The sequence below is a fragment of the Pogoniulus pusillus genome, chromosome 9, assembly GCF_015220805.1.
Source record: "Pogoniulus pusillus isolate bPogPus1 chromosome 9, bPogPus1.pri, whole genome shotgun sequence".
In the NCBI taxonomy this organism is placed as follows: Eukaryota; Metazoa; Chordata; class Aves; order Piciformes; family Lybiidae; genus Pogoniulus; species Pogoniulus pusillus.
The window spans coordinates 37,274,060-37,295,975 of record NC_087272.1 but is presented as its reverse complement, the minus strand read 5'-3'; the positions used below and the strand labels follow the sequence as shown (position 1 = coordinate 37,295,975).

Sequence of the window (21,916 nt, the reverse complement as noted above, 5' to 3'; positions counted from 1 at the left end):
GGGCTCCAGAACTGGATGCAGGACTCCAGGTGGGGTCTCAGCAGAGCGCAGCAGAGGGGGAGAATCCCCTCCCTGGCCCTGCTGGCCACACTGCTGCTGCTGCAGCCCAGGCTCTGCTTGGCTTTCTGGGCTGCAAGTGCACACTGCTGGCTCCTGTGGAGCTTCTCCTCCAGCAGCACCCCCAAGTGCCTCTTCTCAGGGCTGCTCTCCAGCCACTCACTGCCCTGCCTGGAGTTGTGCTAATGAGGTTCCCTAATGGCAACCTCACTATAATGAGTAGTTAATAATTAATGGTTATTAATTACATTATTAACAATAGTACTATTAATAGTGTTATTAATAATATGATAATATTATAATTTAACTATTCTAATTAATATTATAAGATTATAATTGAATCATTATAATTAGTAATTATCTGGCCAGCCTGATCTAGGGTAGGGTGTCCCTGGGCATGGCAGGGGGGTTGGAACTAGATGATCCTTGTGGTCCCTTCCAACCCTGACTGATTCTATGATTCTAACTCAATTAATGAATATCTTCTCTGAATTTCTAGCAACAGTACAGCATAGCTCAGCACCAAAAGAATAAAGGCATACTTGGTAAAGAGTCTTTTTCTCCCTTCCCCAGAAACACCTCTGGCAAATAATTGTGTTATCCTCCTTTGTCTACCTGTTTTATCCTCCTCCTGTATTATCCTTCCTTCCTGTTAACCTGTGAGTACTGTGCCATCATTAATAAATGCAAGGGATTTAACCATGTTTTAAACATCTTTGTGATGTGTCACAGAATTCAGGTCTGTTTAGATCTACTCAAGCTCAGTCCCTACAATACCAAACCTCCAATCTCCCCACAGTGCTGTACCTGCACCTTGTGTCACCTAAAAGAGCCCCAAGAGAAAGCCAGGAGTTTTGCAGAGCAATTAGCAACAGAACAGAGAAATTGATCAGGGAAACAGGTTGCAGGCTAAAGAACATGCACTAGGAACACACTCCTTGGCCACACTCCAGATCAAACATGACAGCACCAACTGAAAACTGGCAGCATCCCCAGTGGCTGGGGAATCACATACAGCCAAAGGCAGTTTCTGAGAGGACTGTTGAAAAGAACCAGCCCCCACATTAAAGCACCCAGCACTGAGAAAGGCAAGCAGCAGGAGCCTGCCAGTTCCCACTTACCTATTGCACCAGTTAAACACATCAAAAGGAGCAGCAGAACACACCAAAGAATGTCAGTGTTCACTCTCCTCTCCAGTTTGCTGCGCTTGTAATGAGGGCCACTGTTGTTCAGCATGGCTTTGGTTTCATGGCCTGTAACACAACACAGCCTCAAATCCTCCAGCAGCACCTACCAGAACCACCACTGATGGACACTTCTAAAGCTCTGGCAAAGGGGACATTGCTCTTCACTGGTATTGGAACAGACACTATAAGAGTACTGGAGTGTTGCATCCGGCTCTGGAGACCTCAGTATAGGAAGGAAATGGACCTGATGGAGCAGGACCACAGGAAGGCCATGAAAATTATTTACTCTGCTCTGCTGAGACTCCACCTGGAGTCCTGCATCCAGTTCTGGAGCCCCTATGACAAGAGGGCTGTGGAGATGCTGGAGAGTGTCCAGAGCAGGGCCAGGGGGATGCCCAGAGGGCTGCAGCAGCTCTGCTGTGAGCACAGCCTGAAAGAGTTGGGGCTGTGCAGGCTGGAGCAGAGGAGGCTCCCAGGTGACCTTCTTGTGGCCTCCCAGGATCTGAAGGTGGCCTACAAAAAAACTGGGAAGGGACTTTTTAGGCTGTCAGGGAGTGACAGGACTGGGGGGAATGAAGCAAAGCTGGAGGTGGGGAGAGTCAGACTGGAGGTGAGGAGGAAGTTGTTGAGCATGAGAGTGGTGAGGCTGGAATGGGTTTCCCAGGGAGGTGGTTGAGGCCCCATGGCTGGAGGTGTTTAAGGCCAAGCTGGATGGGGCTCTGGCCAGCCTGCTCTAGGGTAGGGTGTCCCTGCCCATGGCAGAGGGGTTGGAACTGATGATTCTGGTAGTTGATCCTTGTGGTCCCTTCCAACCCTGACTGGTTCTATGATTCTATAATCAGGGAGTTGGAGCAGCTCTGCTACAAGGGCAGGCTAAGGGAGCTGGGTGTTTGCAGCCTGGAGAAGAGAAGGCTCCAGGGGGACTTTAGAGATGCCTTCCAATACCTGAAGGGATCCTGCAGGAAGGCTGCAGCACTTTTCATCAGGGTGTCTAGAGACAGGACAAGGGGGAACGGTTTAAAGCTGAGGGAGAGTAGGGTTAGATTGGAGCTGAGGAAGAAGTTCTTCAGCATGAGGGTGGTGAGACTCTGGAATAGGCTGTCCAGGGAGGGAACTGGGAGTGTTCAACCTGGAGAAGATAAGGCTTCAGGGAGACCTAATAGCAGCCTGCCAGTACCTGAAGGGGGCTACAAGAAGGCTGCAGAGAGACTGTCTGCCAAGACCTGTAGGGACAGGATGAGAGCAATGGCTTCAAACTAGAGCAGATCAGATTTAGACTGGATGTTAGGAACAAGTTTTGCACCATGAGGGTAGTGGAACACTGAGACTAGTTGCCCAAGGAGGTGGGGGAGGCCCCATCCCTGGAGATGACAGAATCAGAGACACATGCAGGTTGCCAAAGCCCCTCAGGATCACAAAGTCCAACCTAGAACCCTACTCTACAAGATTCACCTTAAATCATAGCCCTAAGCACTGTAGCCAAACAACCCTTAAACACATCCAGGGTGGGTGACTCCACCACCCCCCTGGGCAGCTCATTCCAGTCCCTGACCATTTTCTCTGTGAAAAACCTTTTCCTAATGTCCAATCTAAGCCTCCCCAGTCTCAGCTTGAGGCCATTCCCCCTTATTCTGTCTCCAATTCACAGTGAGGCTGGACAGGGCTGTGGGTAACCTGATCTAGTTGAGGATGCCCCTGCTTTCTGCAGAGAGGGGGAGACTGGATCAGCTTTGGAGGTCCCATCTAACCCAGACCATTCCATGATTCTATGAGAGCAAACTAAGTGCTCCTACATGGATTACCAAAGAAAACTGAATAAGCTAAACCATTGCCCTTCATTCTGTCACTGCAGGCCTTTGCAAACAGTCCAGGTGGGTCTTGACAGCCGCTAGAGAAAGAGATTCCATAACCTCTCTGGGCAGCCTGTTCCAATGCTCCATTGCCCTTACAGCAAAGAAGCTTTCCCTTGTGTTGAGGTGGACTCTATGGTGTTCCAGCTTCTACCCATTGCCCCTACCTCTGCCCTGCTTGCAGGGCAAGCTGTGAAAGGCAGAGAGGCTCACTCACCTGCATAGACCACTATGCCTACAACAGCCTCTGTGTTTCTCACAGTGCACCCTCGGAGCAGTAAGTTCTCCTTGCTGAGTCCCACTCGCTCCTTGTTTGAATGCTCACTGAGGAGAAAAACAAACACAAAAGAAGCACCTGAATGACTTCAGCTGCAGGACTCCAGTAGTTGCCAGGCAGGCTTTGCAAACCCACTGTAAAGCAGATTCTCCACACTGCCTGCCATCCTAAGGGAGACTGAGGGAGTTGGGGCTGTTGAGTCTGGAGAGAAGAAGGCTCCCAGGTGACCTTATTGTGGCCTTTCAGTATCTCAAGGGGGGCTACAAGAGAGCTGGGGAGGGACTTTTGAGGCTGTCAGGATGTGACAGGACTGGGGGGAATGGAACAAAGCTAGAAATGGGAAGATTCAGATCCTATGTTAGGAAGAAGTTGTTCAGCATGAGGGTGGTGAGAGCCTGGAACGGGTTGCCCAGGGAGGTGGTGGAAGCCTCATCCCTGGAGGTGTTTAAGGCCAGGCTGGATGAGGCTCTAGACAGCCTGATGTATGGTGAGGTGTCCCTACTCATAGCAAGGAGGTTGGAACTAGATGATCCCTGAGGTCCCTTCCAGCTCAGGAAGGTGGTGGAAGCCTCATCCCTGGAGGTGTTTAAGGCCAGGCTGGATGAGGCTGTAGACAGCCTGATATAGTTTGAGGTGTCCCTGCCCACAGCAGGGGGGTTGGAACTGCATGGTGCTTGTGGTCCCTTCCAACCCTGACTGATTCTATGATTCTATAACTCTATGATTCTATGATCCTGACATTCCTGACTGGACTTTTCAGAAGGATGAGGCAACCTGCATGAAGGCCACCTTTGAAAGACCCAGGCATGTAGACACTGCAGGACAATCTCCTGGTGGTTACAAGCTTAGCATTTGCCAGCTGGCCTCTGAAAAGCAGGCAACACTACTGAACAGAGATCAGACAACGACTGGAAGTCTCAAAGACTTCCTCCTGTAGGCTGGATGTTAGGAGGAAGCTCTTCACAGAGAGAGTGATTGGCATTGGAATGGGCTGCCCAGGGAGGTGGTGGAGTTGTCATCCCTGGAAGTGTTGAAGCAAAGCCTGGATGAGGCACTTAGTGCCATGGTCTGGTTGATTGGCCAGGGCTGGGTGTTAGGTTGGACTGGCTAAGCTTGATGGTCTCTTCCAACCTGGTTGATTCTATGATTGCCTGTGACTGCACTGCCAACTTCAGCAAAAGATTGATCAATGTTTAAATTCTTATCCTAAATAAACTGTGGGCATTGCTACTCCTGGGGCATACTTTCAGTGCCCTACCTTTTCCCAAGATGTTTCCTCAGAGGCTAAGATTTTATATCTATTTGTTTCTCTTTCCACATCTCTTCCATGTTGGTGCTTCCAGGGAAGAATGCAGAGATTGTAACTCTCAAAAGCTGAAAATTAGGCATTTTATGGAACAGTCTTTTCTTTTCCTGCTGTCTACACAAAAAAAGAGAGACTGGACTAATGGAGTTTGGTTGCACAAAACAAATCAGAGTAGGAAAGGCAGCCAGCCACTGGGCAATCTGGACAATCAGCATCATCATAGACTGGGCTTAGGTTGGAAAGGACCTCGGAGTTCATCCCCTCCAAACTCCCCACCATGCCCAGGGACGCCTCTCAACTAGACTCAGCTGCTCAAGGTCTCATCCAACCTGGCTTTACACACTCCCAGGCAGGAGGCAGCCACAACCTGCCTGGGCAGACTGTTCTACAGTCTCACCACTCTCAAAATGAAGAACTTCTTCCCAAGATCCAGTCCAAACATACTCTGCCTCAGCTTCAAACCATTCCCCCTCGGCCTGTCTCTAGACACCCTGATGAAAAGTCCCTCTGCAGCCTTCCTGCAGGATCTCTTCAGATATTGGAGGGCAGCTCTAAGGTAATCCCAGAGCCCTCTCCTCTTCAGGCTGAACACTCCCAGCTCCTTCAGTCTAAACTCACAGTAGAGCTGTACCAGTCTTTGGATCATCTTTGTGGCCCTCCTGTGTGCTCACTCCATCTGCTCTGTAAATTTACAACTCAAAAAAAAAACCTTCTTTCAAGATACATTTTTTTTAAACCAGAAATTTCCAAATTAGAAGAGAAACAAGAAATCTATTTCCTTCCAGATCTGGATAGTCACAATTTTGCATTAGAATCACAGAATCATAGAATTAACCAGGTTGGAAGAGACCTCCAAGATCATCCAGTCCAAACTATCAGTCAGCCTTAGTCAATCAACCAGACCATGGCACTAAGTGCCCCAGCCAGGCTTGGCTTCAACACCTCCAGGCACAGCCACTCCACCACCTCCCTGGGCAGCCCATTCCAATGCCAATCACTCTCTCTGACAACAACTTCCTAACAACATCCAGCCTAGACCTGCTCTGGCACAGCTTGAGACTGTGTCCCCTTGTTCTGTTGCTGGCTGCCTGGCAGCAGAGCCCAACCCCACCTGGCTACAGCCTCCCTGCAGGCAGCTGCAGACAGCAATGAGCTCTGCCCTGAGCCTCCTCTGCTGCAGGCTGCACACTCCCAGCTCCCTCAGCCTCTCCTCACAGGGCTGTGCTCCAGGCCCCTCACCAGCTTTGTTGCCCTTCTCTCCACACCTTCCAGCACCTCAACATCTCTCTTGAATTGAGGGGTCAGAACTGGAAACAGCACTCCAGGTGTGGCCTGAGCAGTGCTGAGTACAGGGGCAGAATAACCTCCCTTGTCCTGCTGCCCACACTGCTCCTGATCCAGGCCAGGATGACATTGGCTCTGCTGGCCACCTAGAATCATAGAATCAGTCAGGGTTGGAGGGCACCACAAGGCCCATCCAGTTCCAATAGCCCTGCAATGGGCATGGACACCCTACCCTAGATCAGGCTGGCCAGACCCTCATCTTGCTTGTCCTTAAAACACCCCCAGGAATGGGGCCTCTGCCACCTCCCTGGGCTGAAAGTCACCTCAAAGATCATCCAGTTCCAACCTCCCTGCCACGGCCAGGGACACCCTATCCCAGATCAGGCTGTGCAGAGCCTCACCCAGTCTGCCCTTAAACACCTCCAGACATGGGGCCTCAATCACCTCCCTGGGCAACCCATTCCAGCCTCTCACCACTCTCATGGTGAAGAACTTCCTCCTCACATCCCAGCTTGGCACACTGCTGGCTCATGTTCAGGTGCTATCTACCAGCACCCCCAGGTCCCTCTCTGCCTGGCTGCTCTCAGCCACTCTTTTTTTTTCTCTTTTCCTCATTTTGCCTAACCTGAGGTTTGTGCAGCTTATGTCATCAGGCCAATACCCAGAGCAGATGCTGCACATCTCACCTGTCACTAAGAGCAGATCTGAAACCACTCTTTCAGAGATGGAACACACACTTGGCAAAGCAGCCTGATCTCTAACGCTGAAATCATTCACTAGAGGAGCAGTGGAGGTTCCCATTCGGCAACCTGCTGCTCAGAGAGCTCTTCTGGAGCTCCATCTGCTGGGCTGCCCTCAGAAACCTGCTGCCTTCTGCACTCCCTGCCACTATGTCTTCAGGCAAGCACTGCAAGCTCCCTGCAGATCGCACCAATGACAGCCTCCAAGCAAGTGACAGCCACCAAGCCTACTTACACAAAGCCTCGGAAGCAGTTGAGGTCATCGGTAGGACTTTCACATTCTATTCGACTGGAAAAGTTCTCTGGATCCATTTCAGAGACCTAAAGGCACAGGAGGAAAAAAAAAGAAGGAAAAGAGCAAGTGCAAGGGGAAAAGGGAAAGGGAGAAAAAGCAAAAGGGAGGGAAGAGAGGGAAGAAAGGGAGGGAAGAGAGGGAAGAAAGGGAGGGAAGAGAGGGAAGAAAGGGAGGGAAGAAAGGGAGAGAAAGGAAGGGAAGGGAAAGGAAAGGAAGGGGAAAGGAGGAAAGGGGAAGGGAAAGAAGGGAAGGGGAAGGGAAGGGGAAGGGGAAGGGGAAGGGGAAGGGGAAGGGGAAGGGGAAGGGGAAGGGAAGGGAAGGGAAGGGAAGGAAAGGAAAGGAAAGGAAAGGAAAGGAAAGGAAAGGAAAGGAAAGGAAAGGGAAGGAAAAAGTGAAGAAAGAGAAAAGGGAAGAAAGAGAAAATACTCTCTTAATGCTGTTCACACAAGGCTTGTAGCAGAAAAATCATCTAGTAGGTCCAAAGGTTTTAGAAATCATAGAATGGTCTGGGTTGGAAGTGACCTCAAAAGCTCATCCAGTCCAACCCCCTCTGCACCAAGCAGGGATATCCTCAACTAGATCAGGTTGCCCACAGCCCTGTCCAGCCTCATCTTGAATATCTCCAGGGATGGAGCCTCAATCACCTCCCTGGGCAACCTGCTGCAGTGTTCCACTACCCTCATGGTGCAGAACTTGCTCCTAACATCCAATCTCAACCTGCTCTGCTCTAGCTTTAAACCATTGCCCTCATCCTGTCACTGCAGGCCTTTGCAAACAGCCTCCTTGAAGAAGCAGAACTTCAGCTAATAATACATTTGCAGCATGAAAAAACAGCATCTGCTCTTACCTCTAGGACTCCTGTCCATAGAATTCCTGTTTCTCAGTCATGGTGTGATAGACACCATAAATCACATTCAATAGTAACTTTCACTGGCTTGCATTACTCAAAAAGCACATAAACAAATCCTCTTTTCCCTCTAGGTTAAATGAAGACACAAAGATTTGCTTAGAAATAACTCTTTGCTCAGAAAGAACTCAAGCACCAAATAAGAACTGAACTACTGCTTCTGTTTTCAGATGGGGGTTGGGGAGGTATTAAGAATTAGACAATCTAGAGGGCTGGGATGCTTAGGTTTTCTTAGCAGCCAATCTAAATTGAGATTTAATGGGGCCAGGTGTAAGGTTCTGCACTTGGGTTGGTGCAATCCCAAACACAACTCCAGGCTGGGTGGGGAATGGCTGACAGCAGCCCTGAGGAACAGGACCTGAGGGTCTGGGCTGATGAAAAGCTCAACAGGAGCCTGCAGTGTGAGTGCAGCCCAGACACAACCCTGTGCTGGCTGCAGCAAGAGCAGTGTGGGCACAGGGCAAGGGAGGGGATTCTGCCCCTTGGCTCTGCTCTCCTCAGACCACACCTGCAGTCCTGGGTGCAGTTCTGGAGCCTCCAACACAAGAAGGACATGGAACTGTTTGAGCCAGTCCAGAGAAGGCCACCAAGATGCTGAGAGGGCTGCAGCAGCTCTGCTGTGAGCACAGGCTGAGAGAGTTGGGGCTCTGCAGCCTGCAGAAGAGAAGGCTTGGAGGAGACCTTGGAATGGCCTTCCAGTATCTAAAGTGGGCTACAGGAGGGCTGTGAGGGACTATTGACAAGGTGTTGTAATGACAGGATGAGGAGGAATGGGTTTAAACTGGCAGAGGGGAGATTAAAAGTGGATGTTAGGAAGAAGTTGTTTGCAGTGAGGGTGGTGAGACACTGGCACAGGTTGCCTAGGGAGGCTGTGGAGCACAAAAGCACAGAATGTGATCTTTGATCACATTCTGTGCTCCACAACCTCCCTGGAGGTGTTCAGAACCAGGCTGGAAGAGGCCTTGAGCAATTTGTTCTAGTGGGAGGTGTCCCTGCATCTGGCAGGGGGTTGGAACTGGATGATCTTTGAGGTCCATTCCAACCTAAACCATTCTGTGATTCTATGATCTGTCAACGTCAGCTTTCTTTCACCACTACAGATACACAATTATCACCTGCTCTGAATATCCTCTCACCACCTGCCTCTGCTTCAGGTTGGTTTCCCCATCTAGACCTGCAGTTTCAATGTAACAGAAGCCATCCAGGTCACTGGAATACAGCAGCACCATGTCAGCAGGAATGATTTCGTTGCGGGAGAGCCGGATAAAGTCCCCAACGTTGACATTTTTCCAGCACTCATCTATGTATTTCTTCTGCTTCCTGCAATACAAACAGACATTTTTTAAAGATGCATGAATTGAAAGCTCAGAGAAACACACTGCAACTAGAAAATGACTCTAAATAGTTAATTGATACTTCCAAGTCATTACAATCAACCTCTGACGAGATAGACTCTTAGCTGAAGGTGAATGGAAAGAGCCAGCTCTAGGGTTCAAGCCCAGGGTTACTGGGAATTACATTCCAGAGTAATTTTAACTCTCTATAAAATCCATTCCATTTGCTTTCATAAAATGGCTTAGGTTGGAAGAGGTCTCAAGAGATCATCTCCTCCAACCTCTCCACCATGGGCAGGGACACCTTTCAACTAGACTTGGATGCTCAAGGCTTTATCCAACTGGACTTTCAACACCCCGAGAGGAGGCAGCCACCTCCCTGGGCAGCCTATTCCCCAGTCTCACTACCCTCATACTGAAGAGCTTCTTCCTAAGATTCAGTCTAAACCTACTCTTCCTCATCTTCAAACCATTCCCCCTTGTCCTATCTCTAGACACCCTGATGAAAAGTCCATCTGCAGCTTCCCTGCAGGATCCCTTCAGCTATTGGCAGGCAGTTCTAAGGTCCCCTTGGAGTCTTCTCTTTTCCAGGCTGAACAACCCCAGCTCCATCAGCCTATGCTCACAGCAGAGGTATTTCAGCCTTTGGATCAACTTTGTGGCCTTCTCTGTACTCCATCCAGCAGCTCTGTGTCCTTTTTCTGCTGGGGACAGGATTGGTGGTGAGGTCTGAGCAGAGCCAAGGGGCAGAATCCCCTCTCTTGCTCTGCTGCCCACACTCCTCTAGCTGCAGCCCAGCACACAGCTGCCTGCTGGGCTCCATGAAGGGCACTACTGGCTCCTGGGGAGCTGCTCAGCAATCTATACATCCAAGTCTCTATTCACAGCTACTCTCATCCCACTCTGCACCAAGCCTGGATTTGTGCCTTCCAACCCTTCCAACTTAACTGTGTGAAACCATGAGCATGAAGAAAGTAAACCAAAAGAGCAACATTTTCACACAGAATCAAACAACAAACCAAACCCACTTCTGCCTCTCACCTGCTATAAACTTTGGTTACTAAGTTGTTTATCTGCTTGTCCATTTTGTATCTTGAGTAATCTTCCAGCCCATCTTTCACTGCAATAATTGTCAGAACTGCTACTAGAGGTAGCATTGTAATTTCTTTTTGGAAGGCTTCGACCAGAGGAACCCAATTTAGGACAACTAGAAAGAGGAAATATAAATTGGCAACTCTGAAACAAAGAGAAAACAGAGGAGTTAGCTGTGCTAGCAGTCATCTTCATTCCTCCACTTCATGCTATGTAAGCACTTAAGTTAGCAGTAATTTATCTTTTCTTCACCTCCACTGCAATTTAAGAACCAAGTATGCACAACCCTGTTCTCATCCTCCAGTCAAGAGATTATTTAGCTGCACAGTTGCTCAGTATGCATAATCAGAAGACAACAGAAGGGTTTAGGTTGGAAAGGACCTCTGAGATCATCTCCTCCAACCTCCCCACCATGGGCAGAAACACCTTTCAGAGCATTACAGCACAGTCAGTGAAATCTCTACATCACCTAAGTCACTTTGTTAGGGCTAACAAAAAGCATTCATACCACTGCCACAGTAATGCCTACTTCCTGAGTGCTGACCTTTGGACCAAATCCTCCACCAGGCTTTCAAAAATCACAGAAACATGCAGGTTGCCAAATCCCTTCAGGATCACCAAGTCCAACCTAGTACCCTACGCTACAAGTTTCACCTTAAACCATATCCCTAAGCACCACATCTAAACCACCCTTAAACACATCCAGAGTGGGTGACTCCATCACTTCCCTGGGCAGCTCATTCCAGTTCCTGAGCACTATCTCCATGCAAAACTTTTCCCTAATGTCCAGCCTAAACCTTCCCAGTTTCAGTTTGAGGCCATTCCCCCTTGTTCTGTGTCCAGTTACCTGTGAAAAGAGACCAGCAGCAGCCTCTTCACGATGTGCCTTCAGGTAGCTGTAGATAGCAATGAGATCTACCCTCAAGTAGATTCAAGGACTCATTCAACCTGGCCTTGAACAACCCCCAGGTAGGAAGCAGGAAGAGTTGGGGCTGTTGAGTCTGGAGAAGAGGAGGCTCCCAGGAGACCTTCTTGTGGCCTTTCAGTACCTGAAGGGGGCCTACAAAAAAGCTGGGGAAGGACTTTTCAGGCTCTCAGGGAGTGACAGGACTTGGGGGAATGGAGCAAAGCTGGAGGTGGATGTGAGGAGGAAGTTGTTGAGCATGAGAGTGGTGAGAGCCTGGAATAGGTTGCCCAGGGAGGTGATTGAGGCCCTGTACCTGGAGGTGTTTAAGGCCAGGCTGGATGGGGCTCTGGCCAGCCTGATCTAGGGCAGGTTGTCCCTGCCCATGGCAGAGGGGTTGGAACTAGATGATCCTTGTGGTCCCTTCCAACTCTGACTGATTCTATGATTCTAAGCAGCCACAACCTCCCATGGCAACCCAATCCAGAGGCTCACCACCCTCACACTGAAGAATTTCTTCCTGAGACTCACTCTAAGCCTACTCTCTCTCAGCATCAAACCACTCCTCTTTGTCCCATCTCTAGATACCCTTATGAAAAAATCCCTCTCCAACCTTCCTGTAGGATCCCTTCAGCTGTTGGAAGGCAGCTAAAAGGTCCCCCTGGAGTCTTCTCTTCTCCAGGCTGCACACCCCCAGCTCCCTCAGCCTGTATTCATAGCAGAGGCGCTCCAGGACTTGGAGCATCTTTGTGGCTTCCTCTAGACTGACTCCAGCACCTCTGTGCCCTTCTTCTGCTGGGGACAGCAGAACTGGATGCAGCATTGGAGGTGGTGCCTCCTGCTACTCCTCCCCAGTTACCCCAAGCAAAGAGGAGCTGATTACCTGTGGAACTGTTCAAACAAATTCCGTGGTAGAAAATTCCATAAAGTGTACTTAGTGGTCCGGATTTTGTTGTTCAGGTACAGTTTGGATACTTTCTCATACTCTTCCTTAAAATGCCCCAAACAGGGTATCACTATCCTGTGCTTGCCAGTGGCTTTTGATGATTGGTAGCACTTGTTACTTGAATTGCTGCTGCTGCTGCTGCTGCCACCTTCTCTACCCTCTGCAGATATCAGTCGCTGCCAGCGGTATCGAGCCCAGCGGATGGGATCTGCCATTGTGCCCGACAGGTCTTGAAGGCCAAGGAGGGTCTTCTACCTAGAAACATGTTAAAAACACATGTTAAAATAGATAATAGCTCTGCAAAGGCCTTTCAAGTGAAGTGTCACAGTTACAGTTCTGAAGAAGCCCAGGAAAATGCCATTTCCATGTTTTGCTTTTGTGAAGCCCAGAATGTTAATAGGTTCGGAGAATCATAGAACCAGTCAGGGTTGGAAGGGACCACAAGGATCAGCCAGTTCCAATCCCCCTGCCATGGGCAGGGACACTCTACCCTAGAGCAGGCTGCTCACAGTCTCATCCAGGGGGCCTTAACATCTTAACAACATTGCCTTAAACATCTCCAGGGATGAGACTTACATCGCTTCTCTGGGAACCTATTCCAGGGTCTCACCATTCTCATGTTGAAGAACTTCTTCCTAACACCCAGTCTGAATCTCTCCATTTCTAGCTTTGTTCCATTCCCCTCAGTCCAATCACTACCTGACAGCCTCAAAATTCCCTCCCCAGCTTTCTTGTAGGCCCCCTCAGGAGAGGTATGGAACTGCTAGAGAGGGCTACAAAGGCCCTTTCATCATAAAGCGCAGTATAAACATTCTCTTCCTTGGATATCTCATCTCCACAGAAACATTTCCTGTTTTCTTTCTCTTCCTTGGACATTTAATCTCCACAAAAACATTTCCTGTTTTCTTTTCCCATCACTGGCCTTTCCCTCTGATGTTTGCCAGCTTCCAGTTCTGTGACCTATCACCTTGGTATCTGCACTCAAGCCTTCACTCCTGCTTTCCCGCAGGGAGATGGAACTGAAAGGACTTTTCAGCCTCAGCTCTAGCATTATCATTCAGTAGCCTCTGGCAAACCACTTAGCAATCACTGACCTCTCCCACAGCAGACTGTCTCAAGACTGTCTGCAAAAGAGACGTGCAAATCATCTGGCCTGTGTTTGTGCTGCTCTGGAACCGCACCTCACTATTACGCTGTGGTGATTTGCTCTCATGTCATGTGAAATGCCCTGCCATTTACCCCAGCTTCTCTTGACCACTTCCTCCCTTCTGGCAACATCCTCCTCTTCTGCTGTGATCTTCTAATAGTGACTCCTTGTCCTTCTTTCAGAAGATTGCTTCTGAAATGCATTTGGTAAACAACATATTTCAGAGGAATGAGACCAGAGGGCTGCAGCAGCTTCCCTGTGGGGAGAGGCTGCAAGAGTTGGAGCTGTTGTGCCTGAAGAAAAGAAGGCTCTAGGGAGACCTTAGAGCAGCCTTCCAGTAGAATCATAGAATCATAGAATCAACCAGGTTGGAAGAGACCTCCAAGATCATCCAGTCCAACCTAGCACCCAGACCTATCCAATCAACTAGACCATGGCACTAAGTGCCTCATCCAGTCTTTTCCAGTACCTACAAGCAAGCCAAGAAAAAACTTGTTACAAGGATCTGTAGTGATAGGACAAGAGGGAATGAAGCTTGAAGAGGTCAGACTTAGACTGGAGATAAGGAAGAAATTCTCTACAGTGAGGGTGGTGAGACACTGAAATAGGCTTCCTAGGGAGGTTGTGTGTGCCCCTTTCCTGGAGGTGTTCAAAGCCAGGTTGAATGAGGTCCTGAGCAACCTGGGCTAGTGCAAAGTGCCTCTACATGGCTGTTGGAACTAGATGACCTTGAAGGTCCCTTCCAACCCAAACCATGTGAATCTGTGAGTGTTCCTCAGCCCTCTGGCACAAACATGTGCATGGTTTGTGTTCCTATCCTGTTCCTGCTCAGGCAGTCTTTGGACAAAATGTGCAGTAGGCTTTCTGTGTCATCTGGGCCCGCTTCCAGTAGGAAGCAATAAACTGTTTCTTGGCAAAGAGAAAGGTAGTCAGTAAAAATGCATTACCTTACCTGAACAATGTCTACAGCACTTAAACTGGAAGCATTTCAGACAACATCTCTCCAGCAACATTCCTTTTCTTAGCTCCTTACCTGAATATTTCAGGATGCTCTTCAGGTGTGGGGTGCTGGGGTGTTTATTATAGTCAGGTCTAAAATTAGGGTAGGATCTTGCAGACTTCACTTCTTATTTCATTATACTTATTTCAGCTATTAGCTGCCCAACACAAGAATTGTGCATAGAATCACAGAATTAACCAGGTTGGAAGAGACTCCAAGCTCAGCCAGTCCAACCTAGCACCCAGCTCTGGCCAAGCAACCAGACCATGGCACTAAGTGCCTCAGCCAGGCTTTGCTTGAACACCTCCAGGGATGGTGACTCCATCACCTCCCTGGGCAGCCCATTCCAATGCCAATCACTCTCTCTGCCAAATACTTCCTCCTAACTTCCAGTCTAGACCTGCCCTGGCACAGCTTCAGACTGTGTCCTCTTGTTCTGTTGCTGCTTGCCTGGCAGCAGAGCCCAACCCCACCTGGCTACAGCCTCCCTTCAGGTAGCTGTAGACAGCAATGAGCTCTGCCCTGAGCCTCCTCTTCTGCAGGCTGCACACCCCCAGCTCCCTCAGCCTCTCCTCAGAAGGGAGTTGTTCCTTCCTTAATCACCTTTGTGGCTCTGTGTTGGACTCTTTGAAGCAGTTCCCTGTCCTTCCTGAACTGAAGTGTCCAAAACTGGGCACAATAGTTCACTGATGGCTTCTGGCTTTATATGGACAAGACAGGGCTTGAAAAAAATCATTATAGAAAGCACAGTTAGGTGTGAAGCAGGAGGTCACCAGCCACCAGAGTTCAACAGCATTCAAGAGTGCAGTAAAGATAAGTGAACACATGACAAAAGCCTCTAACCTCAAGAATACCATCAGATACTTGTCATGGAGCAACAAAACCTGTCTGCTGCTAGGGGATATTTTGACAAGAATAACCTGTGAATCCACTTTAATCACTAGAGAGTTTCTGCAACACCACAAAACATGCTGCTTGAGAGGGTATTTCAGGCCTGAGACAGAGAGAAGTGTCCTACAGCAATTCCAGGCTCAACTACAAAAGTCTATCTTGTAAGTCTTATTAATAGAAATTAAGCCAAAATATATAGGAGCCTAAAAAAAACACTGCAGGGGATATAGAGTGCTCAAATTCTGACCTCAGAACTATTTAAGACACTAAAGAAGCTAACACTGAAAGGAGTTGCTCTTGCTTCTCCTACCTCGTGGCTTTGCCCCTTCCTTCCTAATTGATCTGAACTTCACAAACTAGGCTGAACTCACTGATCTGGAGGATTCTTTTACCAGCTCAAAGACAAAAACACGACTGGATTCCCCAATCCCACTTACAACTGTGAAAGTGCTCATGCTGGCATAGGGAACTGGGGCAGGAATGTCAGATTAGAGTGTCTGAGTACTTCTGCAGAGCACTCAGTCCTAATTTTGGCCTAGAGCTCATCAGGTATATGTACCAGCTGTGGCTACTGCCTTTCAAATTCAGGTTATCCACAAATCCAGGTTACCCACAACAGTGGCAGGTAGCAAAGTGATCCTTGTCTGTCAGTCTTAGCTTCTGCTCCTGTCTGTCAGTCTTAGCTTCTGCTCCTGCAAACAGTAACTGTCCACAGGCTGTCGAGATTCAGTTGGAAACGATGACTTCAGACCAACTTTTGGGGCACTCAAGAAGACTTCAGGGAATGAAATCCTCCTCTGATCTTGGGGAAAGCATTTAGTGCCTCTCTGCTGCAACCCAACACTTGTGAAAACAGGGATTCTGTTATCTCTTGGTGATGACATAAAGATAAAAATCATAGAACCATAGAATCAGTCAGGGTTGGAAGGGACCACAAGGATCAGCCAGTTCCAACTCCCCTGCCATGGGTAGGGACAGCTCACACTACATCAGGCTGTCCAGAGCCTCATCCAGCCTGGCCTCAAACACCTCCAGGGATGAGGCTTCCACCACCTCCCTGAGCAACTTGTTTCAGGGTCTCACCACCCTCATGCTGAAGAACTTCTTCCCAACATCCAGTCTGAATCTACCCATGTTTTTAAGTAAGAGGTTTCTCAATCCTATGATCATTGGTGAGCCATGAATCCCCTGCCATGTGCATTTTGATATGGGCAGCAGAGTTTCATTCAGTAGCTGTATTTCTGACAGAACCATCATTTGCTTTCAGGAGCTTGGATTTTAATTCCCTATCCTTGCCAACACTTTTTTTTCTCACTAAAGCCTTCCCCTCAATCACTGCCATGAACTATCAAAGCAAAAGCTTCTGTTTCCCAGGCAAGGTTCTAAGTACATTTTTTTTTGCCTTTCCTTTTTTTTCCTGGTCTGCTTCCAGAGCAGTTCAGTCGATGAGATTAACACAGGCTGGGGGTGGCTCTGTGGCCCGGGGGACGTTTACAAAGAGGGAAAAGCCCTATCCCACGGCCCACAGTGGCCTCCGACTTTTGCAGGGGGACACCCTTCAGCCTCTGGCTTTTGCAGGGGGACACCCTTCAGCCTCTGGCTTTTGCAGGGGGACACCCTTCAGCCTCTGGCTTTTGCAGGGGGACACCCTCAGCCTCTGGCTTTTGCAGGGGGACACCCTTCAGCCTCTGGCTTTTGCAGGGGGACACCCTTCAGCCTCTGGCTTTTGCAGGGGGACACCCTCAGCCTCTGGCTTTTGCAGGGGGACACCCTTCAGCCTCTGGCTTTTGCAGGGGGACACCCTCAGCCTCTGGCTTTTGCAGGGGGACACCTTTCAGCCTCTGGCTTTTGCAGGGGGACACCCTCAGCCTCTGGCTTTTGCAGGGGGACACCCTTCAGCCTCTGGCTTTTGCAGGGGGACACCTTTCAGCCTCTGGCTTTTGCAGGGGGACACCTTTCAGCTTCTGGCTTTTGCAGGGGGACACCTTTCAGCTTCTGGCTTTTGCAGGGGGACACCCTTCAGCCTCTGGCATTTGCAGGGGGACACCCTTCAGCCTCTGGCTTTTGCAGGGGGACACCTTTCAGCCTCTGGCTTTTGCAGGGGGACACCTTTCAGCCTCTGGCTTTTGCAGGGGGACACCTTTCAGCTTCTGGCTTTTGCAGGGGGACACCTTTCAGCTTCTGGCATTTGCAGGGGGACACCCTTCAGCCTCTGGCATTTGCAGGGGGACACCCTTCAGCCTCTGGCTTTTGCAGGGGGACACCTTTCAGCCTCTGGCTTTTGCAGGGGGACACCCTCAGCCTCTGGCTTTTGCAGGGGGAAACCTTTCAGCCTCTGGCTTTTGCAGGGGGACACCCTTCAGCCTCTGGCTTTTGCAGGGGGACACCTTTCAGCCTCTGGCTTTTGCAGGGGGACACCCTTCAGCCTCTGGCTTCTGCAGGGGGACACCCTTCAGCCTCCGCGTTTTGCAAGGGAGGACCTTTCAGTCTCCGTCTTTCGCAGGGGACACCTTTCAGCCTCCACAGCACTTGCCCGGACCAAACCCTTCCTGCCTTCAAAAGTGCCACCCGCGGTTAGGAAGAGGGGATCCCCCTCTCTACCCCCGAGTCCCACTGGGAGGTGGAAACGGGCAGGTCGTTTGTGATGACCTTGACTTTTTCACGCTGCCCTTGAGCCGAAGGGTAAAACCTTCCGCAGCTGCCGGCAGGACCGAGGCAGCTCACGCAGCGCCGGCAGGGCGGCGCCAGGACCCCTGCGGCAGCCTCGCCTCGCCTTCCTCCCGGGCGGCCGCCTGCCCGCCCAGCCCAGCCCAGCCCGGCTGCGACCTTGCCGCAAGCAGCCCCGTTTTACACATTCGTTCGGCCCCACAGCCCTACGGAGAGCCCAGGTGGCTCCGCTACGGCCCCCTCGAGAATCAGCGCAAGTTCCTCCAAAACCGCTGCTCCGCGTTTCCCTCCCGCCACGTCTCGGCCAGAAGCCCAGTACCGCTGTGCTCCCACCCGGCTCCGCAAGCAGGCTCCCTGCCCGATCCCCCTGCCCGACTCCCCGGCCCGATCCCCCTGCCCGACCCGTCTGACTTACCGGCAGCACCGCGCACATCCCCGCGTCACGGCCGCGACCCCCGCCCCGCCCGCCCGCCGCTCGCCGCCTCCGCGGCCGCCCCGCCCCGCCAGCGCTGCCCGCCCCCTGCCGCCCCGGCCCGCCCCCCCCCTGCCTTCTCCCGCTCCCTGCTGCGGCTGCCCTCCTGCGCCGCTGCCGCCTGCGCTCACCGGCCTTGTGCTGCTGCTGCAGAGTGATCGAGACGGGGTCCGCCTGCCCGGGCTGCGGTGAGAGGCTCTTCCAGAGCGGCTCCGTCGGACACTCCGCGGCTCCGGGTGAGGATGCTTTGTTCGTTGTTACAGAGGCAGGTTAGGTAGTGCCAGGAAAACCTTTTTGCCCATCCGGGGGCAAACCTAGTCCCGAGCCAGAACGGTGGACTGTACGCAGGCAAAAGAGGCTCCACGCCCAGGTGTCCACAGCTGAGCACCTGTTTTTCTTCTGCTGTGCTCCGAAGCTCGGCTTTCAAAGCAAAAGATGAATAAAACCAAACAGAGCTGCTTTTACAGCCTAGGTGGACTGCAGTACTTCGCCCATCCAGAGGTTAGTTATTGTTTAAAGGCTTCATTTTCCCCTGCGTGGGGCCTCAGCGGATGGAGGCATCTGTTGTGACAACCTGATGCCCTTGACAGCTTGTCAAGGGAAATTGATGTACTTGAGCTTTTGCCAGGACAGTCTGGCACTACAGGCACCTTGGCCCGTCTAAACATTAAGTTTTCTGCCACTGGGCTAATCAAGGTTAGCAAACACCCTCTCTTGTTTTCTAGGAAGTAAGCCTCTGGCTATTGGCAAACTGCCCAAAGTGCCTTAAATAAATCACTGCCACCAGGAGCCTCAGTGAGTGGCTTCATTGAAAAGGACACTCTCCCTTTTGCTCTCTGAAGCATGTTGGAAGGCCCCTTCTTGTGATGAAATCACATGGCCCTTTACACAAACGTGAGAGGATTCATGCTCCCAAGACCATCTTCCTCTGAGAAATGAAGGGGAAAAAATTCCCCTCTTCCCCCCAAGTTATTTGCAGACACCTCAGCTCCTGGTAGGATGGACGGGATGTGGGTCCTAGTGGGGTAACTGGATGTGAGGAGGAAGTTGTTGGCAGAGAATCATAGAATCATAGAATCAACCAGGTTGGAAGAGACCTCCAAGCTCATCCAGTCCAACCTAGCACCCAGCCCTAACCAATCAACCAGACCATGGCACTAAGTGCCTCATCCAGGCTTTTCTTGAAGACCCCCAGGGACGGTGCCTCCACCACCTCCCTGGGCAGCCCATTCCAATGCCAATCACTCTCTCTGTGAAGAACTTCTTCCTAACATCCAGCCTAGACCTCCCCTGGCACAACTTGAGACTGTGTCCCCTTGTTCTATTGCTGGTTGCCTGGGAGAAGAGCCCAACCCCACCTGGCTACAATGCCCCTTCAGGTAGTTGTAGACAGTAATAAGATCACCCCTGAGCCTCCTCTTCTCCAGGCTAAACAGGCCCAGCTCCCTCAGCCTCTCCTCATAGGATTTGTGCTCCAGGCCCCTCACCAGCTTTGTTGCCCTTCTCTGGACATGTTCCAGCGCCTCAACATCCTTCTTGAATTGAGGGGCCCAGAACTGGACACAGTACTCAAGGTGTGGCCTGACCAGTGCTGAGTACAGGGGAAGAATAACCTCCCTTGTCCTACTGGCCACACTGTTCCTGATGCAGGCCAGGAGAGAGTGATTGGCATTGGAATGGGCTGCCCAGGGAGGTGGTGGAGTCACTGTCCCTGGAGGTCTTCAAGCAAAGCCTGGATGAGGCACTTAGTGCTGTGGTCTCGTTGATTGACTAGGGCTGGGAGCTAGGTTGGGCTGGATGAGCTTGGAGATCTCTTCCAACTTGGTTGATTCTATGACTGGTGTTGCTGGTACATGTCCAGTATCAACAATGAACTCCTAATAGAGAGCTGGGAAGCTTGTGCTGAGCAAAGATAGAGTAGAGGTTGTGCTCTGTTTCCCACGTGCATGGTGTCAGTTTCCTGTCATCCTGGATTTTAACACTCCCAGTGCCCCTGACCACACACTGAAAACATTTTGGCCGTGTTTCAGTACATCTGTGTGAAAGAAGTCCGTAGCTACCACTTTTGAATCACAGAATTAACCAGGTTGGAAAAGACCTTTAGGATCATTGAGTGCAACCTATCACCTAACCCTTCTAATTAGCCAAACCATAGAATCATAGAATCAACCAGGTTGGGAGACCTCCAAGATCATCCAGTCCAACCTATCACCCAGCCCTAGCCAATCAACCAGACCATGGCACTAAGTGCCTCATCCAGGCTTTGCTTGAACACCTCCAGGTATGGAGACACCACTACCTTCCTGGGCAGCCCATTCCAATGCCAATCACTCCTGCTGTGAAGAACTTCTTCCTAACGTCCAATCTAAACCTGCCCTGGCACAGCTTGAGGCTGTGTCCCCTTGTTCTGCCCCTGGGTGTCTGGAAGAAGAGACCAACCCTGCCTGGCGCCCAGCTTGGCCATTATGTATGCATGCCTTTGTGCTGCTGTCCATCAGTACAAATGGTCTTGATCCCAAGCATGCAAAACATGCAAAGCAACCATGAGGGTGGTGAGAGCCTGGAAGGGGTTGTCCAGGGAGATAGTGGAAGCCTCATTCCTGGAGGTGTTTGAGGCCAGGCTGGATGAGGCTCTGGACAGCCTGATGTAGTGTGAGGTGTCCCTACCCATGGCAAGGAGGGTGGAACTAGATGATCCTTGAGGTCACTTCCAGCCCAGGAAGGTGGTGAAAGCCCCATCCCTGGAGGTGTTTAAGGCCAGGCTGGATGAGGCTGTAGACAGCCTGATGTACTGTGAGGTGTCCTTGCCCATGGCAGGGGGGTTGAAACTGGATGATCCTTGTGATGCCTTCCAACCCTGACTGATTCTATGATTCTATGAGTTCTGCAAGCACAAGCACAAATCCCTCTTCCATCTGTGCTCATATTGGCACTGGTTGGGACACATAAAAGAGAGGAACTTACCTCATGGCAACTGTCAACTAAACATGTTAGCACACTGCAGACTTTCCCAGGAAGAGCTGGAAGGAAGAGGGAGATTTGTCACAGCACATCGTCAAACGTTTCCCTGCAGTACTTCATGATAATTAAGTGCTAAGAACCTCACTATGATTCCCCAAACATTCCAGTGCCAAATCCACACAAACAGCAGTGCCAGTAGGGATTTGGGCTGATAGGTGTAGGTAGTTATGATGACTATGGTGTGGATGCTTCTGGACCTGCTTAGCAAGTACAAGTTGCACTGATATCAGGTCAATGGATGCATCTGAGAGATCTGGAATGTATGTACAGTATTAGATAGTGACATACCATGAGATACACTCTGCTTTAAATATCTTTGAAGGTGTGGTAGCACATTACCCATAATTTATACCCAGAAAGGGATTTGATTATCACCCAGTGATTTGATCACCTTTCCCCCTCCTTAGCTCTGCAGTAAACTCAAATAATTGAACTGTAGCAGAGATTTCATCCAAATAACTTACATTTCAAATCACATCAAATTATTCATAGAATCATAGAATCAAGCAGGTTGGAAGAGACCTCCAAGCTTATCCACT

General features: G+C 50.3%; 1 protein-coding gene across 6 annotated transcripts in view; it reads right to left on the bottom strand.

Annotated features, from left to right (window-relative positions):
* Positions 1-18,325, bottom strand: part of ATP10D (ATPase phospholipid transporting 10D (putative)) — a 43,742-nt gene extending 25,417 nt beyond the window's left edge. For 2 of the 6 annotated variants that reach the window (XM_064149217.1, XM_064149219.1), the window contains exons 1-7: positions 18,300-18,325; positions 12,117-12,434; positions 10,279-10,473; positions 9,019-9,223; positions 6,937-7,022; positions 3,312-3,418; positions 1,179-1,310 (exon numbers count right to left, since the gene is read on the bottom strand). In XM_064149217.1, coding sequence (XP_064005287.1) covers positions 1,179-1,310; positions 3,312-3,418; positions 6,937-7,022; positions 9,019-9,223; positions 10,279-10,473; positions 12,117-12,394 — 1,003 coding nt within the window. In that variant the 5' untranslated portion in view covers positions 12,395-12,434; positions 18,300-18,325. Of the gene's footprint in view, positions 1-1,178; positions 1,311-3,311; positions 3,419-6,936; positions 7,023-9,018; positions 9,224-10,278; positions 10,474-12,116; positions 12,435-18,299 lie in introns of those variants that run through there. The other 4 variants (XM_064149218.1, XM_064149220.1, XM_064149222.1 and 1 more) reach the window with 4 other exon arrangements.
* Between the last annotated feature and the right edge of the window lie 3,591 nt (positions 18,326-21,916).